Source organism: Anarhichas minor, unplaced genomic scaffold (assembly GCF_050575085.1).
Source record: "Anarhichas minor isolate MPS153535 unplaced genomic scaffold, ASM5057508v1 ptg000055l, whole genome shotgun sequence".
NCBI lineage: Eukaryota > Metazoa > Chordata > Actinopteri > Perciformes > Anarhichadidae > Anarhichas > Anarhichas minor.
Genome location: NW_027466501.1, coordinates 2070241 through 2083870, shown reverse-complemented (window position 1 = coordinate 2083870; position 13630 = coordinate 2070241). Strand labels below are relative to the sequence as shown.

The 13630-nt window shown below is 48.5% G+C and overlaps 1 protein-coding gene across 1 annotated transcript in view; it reads left to right on the top strand.

The window, feature by feature from the left end:
- The window catches only part of nav3 (neuron navigator 3), a 110090-nt gene that overhangs the window by 59690 nt on the left and 36770 nt on the right, over positions 1-13630 (top strand). The window contains exons 10-14 of the mRNA XM_076076100.1: positions 4727-4850; positions 9159-9477; positions 9758-10520; positions 11769-12194; positions 12955-12996. Of these exons, the coding sequence (XP_075932215.1) occupies positions 4727-4850; positions 9159-9477; positions 9758-10520; positions 11769-12194; positions 12955-12996 (1674 nt within the window). The remainder of the gene's footprint in view (positions 1-4726; positions 4851-9158; positions 9478-9757; positions 10521-11768; positions 12195-12954; positions 12997-13630) is intronic.

The window sequence follows — 13630 nt, the reverse complement described above, 5'->3', positions numbered from 1 at the left end:
TTTTTACTTTGAATTCCTCCACTTTCATGTTGCTGCCAATATATTTTTATTCATCCACGTGTTTTTTTCTCAGCCAAAAGCATTAGTAACTGTTCATAGAGTTAGGATTTTGACAATAATGATACATATTCTAAATGGAGTGTTAGACGCTCATGAATACATACGGGTCCCGGTGTCTTCAAATACCATTACATATGAGCGTTACGTAAGAAGTCCCTTTGAGTACGCGTTGCATTCCCTCATCTGTGGACGTCCCATCTCCACTCCCTTCAACACCATTCCTCCCAAATATTTATCAACCCCCCTCATCATAATCTCATTAATCTCCATGAAACGGAGTAATCACCGACATTATTCCTTTTGGTTTCGTGCTGCTAATAGCATTTCGTCCTCTGGGTCTTTGAAAAGAAACAAGACCAAGCCTGTTGAATATTGCATGAGGGGATGCCTGCGCGGTTGAGTGGAGCAGTGTGTTCATAGCACGGGAGCAGCGGGCGCAAATCAGGGATTTGCAATAGAATCTGCAAAGAAATGCAAACATTTGGAAGGGCAGACATCTGTTTCCATCCTCATTCAATTCACTTTTTTTTTCCAAAGTCCCCATCTACTAGGTCTGGTGAGAAGCTCTGCTCTGGCTTTTTGGTGTTACGCCCCAGATTTCCCCAACAGGTTGAGGGTTTTGAAAATCAGGCCATAGCTTTTTATAGCTCTAGTTATCATACAATTCCATACCACCTCTGTTTTACACCAACCGACAAAAGGTCGGTCGCGTATGTAGGGCGTTACGATCCAAGGCATCGCAGTCCTCTAATGAAAAGAACTTTCACAATGGAAATACAGTGTGTTTTGGATGCTGTGACTTGTTTGGTGCCATCTGTGCAGCTCACTGCCTCGCATGTGAATACGGGAGCGAAGGCAACGTTCTCCTCAGTGGCCTCCTCTCGAGCATTCCGCTCTGTACATCGTCGCTCATTGTTAATTTAAGAAGTTATGACACAAAAGTCCGGCTCGCCCGCCCATGCTGTAGGGTTATCGAGTTCGGCTGTGCCATTTTGAGAATGCACCCCCCCTGAAGGAGATGTTGTGATGCGTGTGCAGGTCTGAGGGGAGGAGCTTGCCTAGCCACGGGGTTTCTGCTCTGTCGGAGCAGTCGGAGCTGATCCAGGGAGTCGGCCCGATGAAATATTCAGCCCGTTACAGTCAGGCGGGTTTCTTAGGAGGAGGAAGCGCAATTTATTTTTTGTTGCTCTTGTTCTTGTATCAACCCCCTTCTTTACATCAGGAAAACTCCACAGAGCACGGATGCTCCTCCTCAGCGTCGGTCCCCAGCTTCCCATCGACAAAGACGAACACAGTCCTCCATTACTGTTAGCTTAGAAGCTCCGCTGGAGCAGCCCGGGCACTGAGGGGTGCAATAGTGAAGCTTTTTCCCTGCCCTATCAGCAGGGTTTATGGGGTGGCTGATCAATATTGATGACTCAGCTATTACCACGCTATGTGTTTTTCAGAAATCCTTTTCTCTAGTTTGAGATTCATGCAAGCGTCATATTCTATTTTAATAAAATCTTAAGTATTGTAACGTTAACGTGGCACATTGAAAGCCTTTCTCCGTCTTGATAAAGGACTGTGGACAACAATGTCATATTAATAATAATAAATGATAATCAAGATGGAGTGCTTGAAGCTCCTTTCATTGCCTTCCCCCACAGCACCTCAATGGTTGCTGTGGGTACTTGTATGTTAACCTCTAGCTCTGAGGCTAATATGTTCACAACTTCACCTATGTCCATTGTTTGCATTCGTCATTCAGCAAGTTCTGCTTTTTTATCATGCTCCATTATACTAACGGTGCATGTCTGTTAATTAACAGAAACGTGCCTGAAGAATTCCATTGACAGAAGTGAACGCAAAAAGCTACGGGGCGTCTTTACTTTGTGACGAGGACTCCAAGTGCTCTCCGCTGTGACTCATCGTGTTAATTAATTGGGAATTACCCACCACGTAGTTAGAATCATATTACCCACAGGTCTCTGGCTGATTCGCCAAGAAAGAGGATTTTCAATATTGTATTAGAGAGACCACCCGAGGAGGAAGGAGACTACACTCCTGTTTAGATAAAACTGGAAGTCAGTGAGCTCCTTCGCTGCCATCTGCCTCTGCTCCGCATGTTACGACGATAGGCGAACCATCCTCTGAACGCTGTTTCGCCATTCTCCTTTCTGTACCACCCAAGCAAATGTGCGGCACGTCTTGTTATCAAGTCCAATTTGTCTCGGTTTGGGGGAAATTAATGGCGATGTGGAAAAAGTGAACATTTTAAAAATCCGCTTGAATGATATTTGAGATCTGCAATTAGGCATAAGGAGCAATCGGTGCTTGTAAAAAGACCATCTGTGTCTTTGATCTCTCCTGATTGTCATCTCTAATGCAAGTTTCTCTCTGAGAATTTGATGTTTAGGAGCTTTTTCTTTTTTCTACAACAAATGAATATAATAGTCTGTAGAGACGGGGCTTTCTGTATGTCTGTTCTGGAGTGCAGCCAAGTCACTTTGGACTGCTTCATTTTGTTGGGAGCTTTAAATTCCCCCCCCCCCCCCCACACACACACACACACACACACACTGTCTTGGCACGCGCCGAAGGCTTGTCTCAGAGGACTCTGCAGAGTGCACTGCAACTCCCCCGTCGCTGTAAAGCTGAGCAATCTTTGAATCAGATCGTCAAGGTGACCTGGCAACCGCCAAAGCTCAAAGACCCCCCCCCCCCCCCCGGCGAAAGACCGCGCGTTTAACCTCGACACTCGAAGTATGTTCCTCCGCTCGCCGTGGCCTTCTTTAAAACAGTTCTTCACAAGCAGTCAGCTTTCGGTCAACTCAAAGCACAGCCACGTTATCAGCATAGACGGGCTTAAGTGCAGATGAGAGGAACCGATTAAAGGGAAACAAGCCGGCCGTGTTTCAAAGCCATCGATTTCCACGGGCTTTGTTTGCAAAAGCCCGTCGTGTGTAGAAACACTTACTCAAACACACTCGCGTCTGATATCAGAGCTCCACTCTCAGCGCTCGGCAGCGGCCTTTTTTTTTTAACTAAAGAACTGCAGTAAAACTGTGGACACACACACACACACACACACACACACAACGCTAAAGCTCCGATTGACAGCGAGGATGCCATTTATTTTATCGTATGACAAGCTGCTCTGCTTCTTTTTTTAATGGCTTTGAATTGAAGGAAAATTGAATCTCAAGATGAGAGATCATGGATGGTAAAAGGAGAAATTGGTTATGATGCTCAACAACACAAAGACATATTGCCTGTTGTCTCTTTCACGGTTTCTTCTTTTCGATACAAAACGTTTTTTTAATATATATTTTCATTAGTATATATTTCTTTTTTCAGCCTAAAAGCCTGCATAAGAACATATACAGAGCTAAAGCTGCAGTTTGTAGTTTTATGCAGTTGTGACTCGGCCAGATTTTGGCCGTGAGGATAAATGCCGCTCATTCTGAATCTGTCATAAGCGCAAATCAATTTCACACTGCACCAGTGGGCAACTGGGTTGCAAGCTGTCTGCTCTCAGGTGGCAGGTCAATAGACCACCCGTTCATTTCTGCATGTAGACTCAAGCAACAGGCTGCTTTACATTTATGATCCAGAGTGTTTATCTTTTTTTATTTCATGACTGTTAACATTGTAATTTAATAAAATGATGCAATATAGGTAATGATATGTACGTTTTAAGCATAACAACTCTTATAGTTATTGATTTTCAGAACAAACTTTAGAAAATCAATAACGCCATTATCTTCCGCCGGAGAACTACTGAACACGTCCGCACGTCTCCAGCCCCCCATCCCCTCCCTCTATTGTGAGCCTTTGTAAAGAATGAGTCATTATTCTCTCATTTTCCGCCTGCCTTCGGGTCCCATCCTTGCCTGCGATGAATTATAGATGGCGAGCCCGAATTGACTGGTTGATAAAAGTGTAATTAGCTTCTGGAAGTAGTTTTTTATTTTTTTTTTGTTTAAAAAGATAGTTTCAAACTCGGGGTGTTGTTTGCGATCCATCAGACTGGAAATTCACATCAGATGATAGGATCTGTTTGTGAAAAAAAACGAGTTGGCTCTTTTGTTATCTGTCTGTTATGCCATTGTGTTAACAGTCATTTTGTTAGTATTGATTGTCATCTCTCTCTGTGTGTCTGCTGTGCTGAGCAGTCATTTTTCCTTCTGGATTTAAATTAAACTGAAGGATGTTTTGATCAGATTTGTCATGCAAACTCTCTGTCACACACACATAAACCTGTGAGGTGTATGTGAGCTGTCGCACCTGTGATGCACGTGTGTGTGTGTGTGTTCGCTGTTGGATCCATAAGCTCCACGTCTAGGGGACTCTTGTCAGCCTTCAACAACAGCTAAATGATAACGGTGCCAGTGAAGATCCTTTTATTCCTTCGCACAATAAAAAGCTTAACGATTAATGAGCCAACGCCTTTTTTTGTGTGTGTTGGGGGGTTTAGAAAAAATAACTCTAATACCCACAATTCAATGGGGCCTTAAAAAAGGCCCCACGCTTTGTTAGTAAAGCACAGAGCACCGCTGTGTAAGGTCAGAGGAAATCGGTCCATCCTGGTCTGAGAATGGCTGTCGCCACCGCTGCACGTGCTGAAATGACTACACGAACTACAAAAATAACCTCACCGACCTCTGCTCTTCTCCTTCTGCAGTTGGGACGACAGCAGCTCGGTGAGCAGCGGCCTGAGCGACACTCTGGACAACATCAGCACGGATGATCTGAACACGGCCACCTACTCCGCCGACAGCTCATCGCGCAAAAGCAAAGGAGCGCAGGTGAGGACACGTGCACGAACCGCTCGGTCACACCCTGACCTTTCCTCTAGCGCCACCATCAGGTCAAAACGTTTCATTAATTTTCAATACTTTGGTTCTTCGCCAAAATACCTGCAAAACTAACGGCATTCCCGTCAGCCTCAGCTGTTCTTTCTGTTTAGTGCTAACTAGCAACAGTGTCATGCTAACATCCTAAACTAAGATGGTGAACATGGTATGCATTACACATGCTAAACATGCTAGCATCGTCATAGTGAGCATGTTGCCGTGCTAGCATTTATCTCAAAGCACCACTGTGTCTACATTCAGCCTCACAGAGCTGCTAGCATGTAGCTATATGTCTTGTTAGCTATACAGCAGCTTGTAGATGGAGTTAATTGACATCAGTGGTACAGTAATTACCTTCCAAGCCAGAACTCATTATGTGGTGTGATTTTTATTGCGTATTCTTCTTTTACACAAGAAGTTCAGTTTACCGGTCACACAGGGCTTTACCTCTATAAAACAGATTCTGCCTTTGTAGTTTGTAGTCCGGGTAGTATTGACCAATCACGTTCGAGCAGGCTCCTCCGCGAATCGCCACCTTATCGTGGTGGAGGAGTTTGAGTGGCTCAGTGATCCTGGGAGCTATGTTGTCCGGGGCATTAGCCCCTGGTAGGGTCTCCCAAGGCAAACAGGTTTCAGGGGAGAGCCCAGACTAAGAGCGGTTCAAAACAACCCCTATGATAGTTAGCCCACGGACTTTAGCCACCTCGCCCGGACCAGGGAAACCAGGGCACCCTCCCGGAGCAAGACCCAGGAGGGGAGCTCGTAGGCGAGCGTCTGGTGGCCGGGCCTTTGCCCATGGGGCCCGGTCGGGCTCAGCCCGAATAAACACCATGGAGCAGCCACCCTGTGGACCCACCACCCGCAGGGACAAGCATCGGGGTCGGGTGCTATGCAGACCGGGCGGCGGGTCGGGCGGGAGGCCTGGGCATGCTGATCGCCGGCGGCATAGACTAGCTCTAGGGACGTGGAACGTCACCTCGCAAGCGGGGAAAGAGCCAGAGCTGGTGCAGGAGGTGGAGCGATACCAGCTAGAAATAGTTGGACTCACCTCCATACACAGCGTTGGCTCTGGAACCAAGCTCCTGGAGAGGGGTTGGACTTTGTCCTTTTCCGGAGTTGCCCAGGGTGAGAGCCGCTGTGTTGGAGTTCCGAGAGGTCTTTAACTCCCACCTCCGGAAGAACTTCTCACACATCCCGAGGGAGGTTGGGGACACGGAATCCGAGTGGACCATGTTCAAAGCCTCTATTGTGGATGCGGCCGCTAGGAGCTGTGGCCGGAAGGTCATCGGTGCCTGTCGTGGCAGCAACCCGAGAACCCGGTGGTGGACACCGGAGGTGAGGGAAGCCGTCAAGCTGAAGAAGGAGACATTCAAGGCCTGGTTGGCCCAGGGGTCTCCTGAAGCAGCTGACAGGTACCGGCAGGCCAGAAGGGCTGCAGCTGCGGTGGTCGCGAATGCTAAAACTCGGGCATGGGAGGAGTTCGGGGAGGCCATGGAGAAGGACTTTCGGTTGGCCTCAAGGAGGTTCTGGCAAACCATCCGATGGCTCAGGAAGGGAAAGCAGGGCTTACCCCAGGGTGTTCTCAGCAGGGGGGGGGACTGCTAACCCGGACGGAGGACATCATCGGGCGGTGGAAAGAGCACTTTGAGGAACTCCTAAACCCGACCAACATGTCCTCTGCAGAGGAGGCAGCGCCTGAGGACCTAGGGGGAGGCTCACCCATATCCCTGGCAGAGGTCGCTGAGGTAGTTAAAAAGCTCCTTGGTGGCAAGGCGCCGGGGGTGGATGAGATCCGCCCTGAGATGCTGAAGGCGCTGGACATAGTTGGGCTGTCCTGGCTGACACGGCTCTTCAATGTCGCATGGGGGTCGGGATCAGTGCCCATGGAATGGCAGACCGGGGTGGTGGTTCCCATCTTCAAAAAGGGGGACCGGAGAGTGTGCTCGAATTACCGGGGTATCACACTACTCAGCCTCCCGGTGAAGGCTTATGCCAGGGTGCTGGAAAGGAGGCTCTGACCGCTTGTCGAACCTCAGATTCAAGAGGAGCAGTGTGGATTCCGTCCCGGCCGTGGAACAGTGGACCAGCTCTTTACCCTCGCAAGACTACTGGAGGGGCTCTGGGAGTTTGCCCAACCAGTCTACATGTGCTTTGTGGACTTGGAGAAGGCTTTCGACCGGGTCCCTCGGGGGGTCTTGTGGGGGGTGCTGCGGGAGTATGGGGTGCCGGACACGTTACAACGGGCGATTCGGTCTCTGTACGACTGCAGTAGGAGCTGTGTCCGCATTCTCGGCAATAAGTCAGACACGTTCCCGGTGGGTGTTGGCCTCCGCCAGGGCTGCCCTTTGTCACCGGTCCTGTTCATGATTTTCATGGACAGGATATCTAGGCGCAGCCTGGGGGCGGAGAACGTCAGTTTCGGGGGTCTCGGGATTGCCTCTCTGCTGTTTGCAGATGATGTGGTCCTGTTAGCGTCCTCGGATCATGATTCGGATTGCAGCCGAGTGTGAAGCGGCGGGGATGAGAGTTAGCACCTCCAAATCTGAGGCCATGGTTCTCTGCCGGAAACCGGTGGATTGCTCCCTCCAGGTGGGGACGGAGTGCCTACCTCAAGCGAAGGAGTTTAAGTATCTCGGGGTCTTGTTCACGAGTGAGGGTAAGATGGAGTGGGAGATCGACAGGCGGATCGGTGCGGCTGCAGCAGTAAAGCAGGCGCTGCACCGGACCGTCTTGGTGAAGAGGGAGCTGAGCCGGAAGGCAAAGCTCTCAATTTACCACTCGGTCTACGTTCCTACCCTCACCTATGGTCACGAACTCTAGGTCGTGACCGAAAGGACAAGGTCGCGGCTACAAGCGGCCGAAATGAGTTTCCTCCGTAGGGTGGCCGGGCTCAGCCTTAGAGATAGGGTAAGGAGCTCGGTCATCAGGAGGGAGCTTGGAGTCGAGCCGCTACTCCTTCGTGTCGAAAGGAGTCAGCTGAGGTCGTTCGGGCATCTAATTAGGATGCCTCCTGGACGCCTCCCACTGGAGGTTTTCCAGGCACGTCCAACTGGGAAGAGACCCCGGGGAAGACCCAGAACATGCTGGAGAGATTACATCTCCCAGCTGGCCTGGGAACGCCTCGGGATCCCCCAGAATGAGCTGGAACATGTTGCCGGTGAGAGGGAGGTCTGGGTCGGCCTGCTTGGCCTGCTGCCACCGCGACCCGACCCCGGATAAGCGGTGGAAAATGGATGGATGGATGGACGTTCGAGCAGGCTTTGGTTGAATGCGGGTAAACTGTCCGAGTGGAGAGTAAAAGAGGCGGAGCTCTTTGGCCGAAATCCAATCTGGGAACCCGCTATCGTCTTTTCATTGGTTTAAAATGAGCTCGTAAACTGGCTACTTGTGAAAGAATCCGGTTGTACACGTTGTCTCTCAACTTCAACTCCAGTTTTAAAGCGGTCCTCTTGGCAGGGAGGGTTTAATGGAAGATGCTGTTTGGTTGCATCGCGGGAAACGTAGGTAGTGTGTTTGTAGCTTGACCCATACCAGGAAGTGAAGTAAGGACATCTTGGCAGATTTTGACCATTCTTTTTTTAACCTGTCTCTTATGAGTCCCTCAATTTTATGAAAGTGCAGTACTAAATCCCCGGAGTAGCTTTTTAACACAAAACAGGACAGGGAAAGTTTACAAAGCAGTTACAGAAAATGAGCTGTAAAAGACTGAAAATAAGTCACATTTTTGTGCTATAAAAAGATTGAATTGCCAGATCTGACTAAATATCTATATCAAATGCGGAGCTGCAAGCGTGCTGGTTTAGCATGAAACCCAAGGCCAGGCTGTGTGTGAGCTCTGAAATCACAGCTGAGGGAATTAACTGTGAACCGAAGGCCACCGCTCAGCTCTCCTCGCAGGCGTTAGCTGTATTCTGCCAAGTATCTTTGGCCCCTCATGAAATACTCAACAGACCGGGCTCTTAAGAGACTCTGGTGTTGCTAAGGAGACCGGCCATCTGTCAAGGTAGGCTAGTTATCACTGCTGTGTGTGTGTGTGTATGGGCGTGTTTGCACGAGTCCCAAAAGAGGAGATTTTGACATGGGTGATTCCAGAGATAGCTACGACTTCACACACAAACACACACCCAACTGCTCCGTTGGTGCAGGGACTTATATCTCGCTGTGGTGGCTGTATGATCTTACGTACTCTTTTAGGTACTGCTGTCATTGTTTTACGGAATAATCTGTATGTGCTTTCTTTGACCCCCCCCCCCCCCCCAGTCCCAGAAAGGAAGCAGGTCCAAACATGCAGAGCAGGAGGTGAGCAGCAGCTGGGCCGGAGCCGAGGACCTGAAGAAGGTGGAGGAGGAGCTGGAAGCGAGCATGGACCCCGGCAGCGGCTCCTCCCGCTGGAAGCCCTCCTCGTCCTCCTCGTCATCCTCTTCCGCTCAAGCCCAGAGTCAGTACGAGGACGCCGGTCAGAAGGCCGCCGCGCTGGCCCAGATGTCCCAGACGGGCTCGTGGAGGCGGGGCATGACGGCCCAGGTGGGCATTACGCCACCCAGGACCAAGGGTACCTCCGCTGCCCACAAAACACCAGGTGGGAGTTGTTTTAATATCTATAATCCACAGGTAGCAATGAAATACAGTAGATGTGCCTTTGCTTTTAATATTCATTTTGGGAGATGTTTTGTGATGGAGAGTCGCGAATTGCAGCATATTTGTCGCTTTTCACTGCAGCTGAGCTGTGATAAACAGCCTTCTGGCTGCTGGCCAAAATGTACACAGGTGATTAAAAAACAAACAAGCGCTGGGCCAAGAATCTGCTGGGGGTTATGTTTTTTGTATTTGTGCTAATAAGTATTTTTGCAAATTTACAGGTAAAACTGATGATGCTAAGGCCTCGGAGAAGGGCAAGGCGCCTTCCAAGAGTTCAGCAGCCATCCAGCGCTCACCCTCCGATGCCGGGAAGAGTAGCGGAGATGAAGGTAAGAAACCTCCCTCCGGCATCGGACGCCCACCCACCACTGCGTCTTTTGGATACAAGAAGATCCCCGGTGCCAGTGGTACCCTAATCACCTCCAGCGGGGCAACGCTCGCCAGCGGCTCAGCCACCCTGGGCAAGGCGCCCAAATCCTCAGCTGCTCTCGGCAAAGGCACAGGCATCGGTGGTGTGCGCAAGACCAGCTTGGACGGCTCACAGCCCCAGGATGACGGCATCCTACTCACCTGCAGCACCTCCAAAGTGACCCTGCAGTACCGCTCTCTGCCCAGACCGGCCAAATCCTCCAGCGGAGCAGCAGCAGGGCGCGGCGGGCACCGCTCCAGCTCCAGCAGCATCGACTCGAACGTGAGCGGCAAGTCAGCCGGGGGGGCGGCAGCTGCGGCAGCTGCGGCGGCTGCGGCGACACAAGCGGGCGCCAAGCGCAGGGACGGAAAAGTGGGCTCCGACCGCTCTGACCGCTCCAGTCCCATCACCATCAACCAGACGGACAAGGAGAAAGTGGCGGTGTCAGACCAGGACGCCTCAGCAGGACTATCCACCTCTCCCAAGTCCAGCCCCACCTCCAGTTCAACCAGCCAATCAGGCCTCAGGCAGCCGGGCTCCAAGTACCCCGATATCGCTTCCCCTACGTTCCGCAGGTCAGACACACAAAACATGCACGCGGCTTCCGTTCTGTCTTTGTCCCTCGCCGTGTGTTTCTACGTGACTCAAGCATTTCATCACATGCTGTATTTGGTTAATAGCTACAAGGGATGTTTTTTTTTTTTTTCAGTACAGCAAGCGAGCCTTTAGCTGCAATATAAGTTCAGGTCTTGCAGTACTTAGATTGTACTTTGGATTCAGGTGATTCTGATTCTGTCTCTTTCAGAATTGAAGGCTGTTTTCATTCATTATCATTTCCTGGTGCAGACTGTTCCCCAGACTCCTGTAACAGATAGGGGGCATTTATTGAAGACCTCGTCTGTAGTGGTAAAGTCTCGCCAAAAGTACTCCGGCAAATTTAGATATGTTTTGATGCGCAAGATCAATACATGACATTTAATAAATCACATTTCTGCACCTCCACAGGAAGATTGATTGAGCGTGTTCACTTGGCTGCACAGCCGATGGGGCCATCGCATAGATTGTCCGCTGGTGTAGGCGATGAGCCACTGCAGATGAAACATATATTTACCCCGCAGATGAAGGGGCGATGGCTTTTCATTCGGGTTCAGCCAAATCCAGCTCAGCAGTTCTTGATCAGAACAGACAGGAGACAGGAGTTTCTCGCCTCGCCGATCCCTGACTCATTAGAAGCACGCGTTCTGCAGGCGCGGCCAGACAATCGTCCCTATCCGATCTGTCAGGCTGACCCGTTTCATCTGCATGCCTTCAAGCTTGCTATATTTTTTTCACCTTTATATTTCATGTGATTGCGATGACACCCTGGGACAGGCGCAATATGAGTAGCAGGCTGTCTGAGCATATGTGGGAGGCAAGCGGAGTTGAGTGGCCTAACAGATTAGGTTCTTAAATGTCACAGGGCTGAAACGTGCAAAGCTGTGAAAGCAGATGTGTCGATGTAAGTTACTGAGGATCCGCTGCTGAAATGAGGTGGACTTTGCCGCGAGGGATAAATGTGTTGAGAAGTGTGCTCAGTATTTTATCCGTAGTTTGATGTTGGTGTTACAACAAAGATGTGGGGATGTTTGAGTTGCTGTAGTTTCTTGATACCTGTGACCACTGCAGTAATACAATATCACATGCAATATACATTAGATAACCTCAATGTTATCCACTTTCTCAAAGTACCAAAATGAATTAATTTTCCAGTATCGATCTTGCAGAGGCTCATCACTTGTCCTTTGAGCATTTCTGAATGTCTGCACCCACCTCTCTACCCCCAGATTGTTTGGCACCAAAGCCAGCAGCAAGGCCAGCTCTCCGGGCACTCCCGACTCTGGCAAGTGCCCCTCAATACTTGGCAGCCCCCACAGCACGCTGGCGAGGCAGGCCAGTCTGGACTCGCCCTCCTCTGGCACGGGGAGCCTGGGCAGCGCTTGCGGCCTGAGCGGCGGCAGTAGCCCGCTATACGGTAAAACCCCAGACCTGTGCACCGACTCCCCGGCGTCCAGCCCGGCCTCTGGCCTCTCCCTGCCCTCCAACGCTCGGCCCTGGCCGGCCTGTAGCTCGTCAGCTGGCAGCAAGGACACACTGAGCTGCCAAAGCATGACCAGTCTGCACACCAGCTCTGAGTCCATTGATCTCCCGCTGGGTCACCACGGGCCCAAGGTTACACGAACCGGCAGTGTCAAGTCCACCCTGTCTGAGGGGTGAGTAACGGGGAATACGATTGGGCTGAATCGTATTCATTGTTTCATTTGAGAACAGAGACAAATAGTATATCTCTTTATCCTAAGATATAAACATTAAAGCAGAGGAAGCCTCAGCAACATAATTAAAAGAAGAAGAAGAAATTGCTTGGTTGGATTTAGGTTTCTTTTTCCAGCATGGTTTTGGTATTATCCTTCTTTCCAGAGTCTTACCCTTTTACTACTCACTGACCCACCTCACATACCAACTTGTCCACAGTTAGTCTATTGCCTTGACCAGGTACCAATCTTAGTGGTTCTGGGATCATCATTCAACCTATTTAAAACAATCAAGACACTATTAGTTGTGGGTCTGAAGCCATGCTAGAAAAGTCCCACAATAAATTAAGATCATTCCAGACGCTCATTCCCATGAGAAGTCTTTATCAGAGTGTTTCCATTGTTTTGTCCACATACTGTGCATGCAATACATAAACAGAATGAAGAGTAATCATGGTAGTTTATTTTCCCTTACTAGCTTAGCTGTATGTCTCAAAAATGAAACAATTGATTAATATTTAGATCGGCCTGTTTATATATTAGTGTCTGTACTGTGATACATTAGTAGTGTCTTTGTTTTCTTCATTGTGTGTGTCTTTGTGTATGTGTGTGTGTCAAAGGTCAAGTTTGTAAAATGTGACCAGAGTCTTTTTCTCATGTATATCAAACAAAAATGTTTTCTGTTGTTCATCTAATTCACTCATCCTTTGTGTTTTAACAGCATGCCTCTTGACAGAAACACGCTTCCCAAAAAGGGACTGAGGTACAACACATCTGCAGCAAGAGCCCATTCTCAACTGTTAATCTTTTAATCACCCACATAGATCATTAGTATACATTTGCATGAAAGTAATCATTCTGATATCAACTGTACTTTTCACGTTGTTGAATGTGTGTTGTATGTGTGGGTGGCACGATGAAACACCGTCTTTAGCAGTGATTCCCAACCAGAGTTTCCTGTAATGGATGAACAGTTAAAATAGTTAGCTGAAAGTAATGAATAAACGGATAAAATATTTAGCTTAAAGTAATGAATAAATGGGTAAAATATTTAGCTTAAAGTAATGAATATACGGCTAAAATATTTAGCTTAAATTAATGAATAAACGGATAAAATATTTAGCTTAAAGTAATGAATAAAAGGATTAAATATTTAGCTTAAAGTAATGAATAAACGGATAAAATATTTAGCTTAAAGTAATGAATAAATGGGTAAAATATTTAATGAATATACAGGTAAAATATTTAGCTTAAAGTAATGAATAAACGGATTAAATATTTAGCTTAAAGTAATGAATAAACGGATTAAATATTTAGCTTAAAGTAATGAATAAATGGGTAAAATATTTAATGAAAATACAGGTAAAATATTTAGCTTAAAGTAATGAATAAACGGA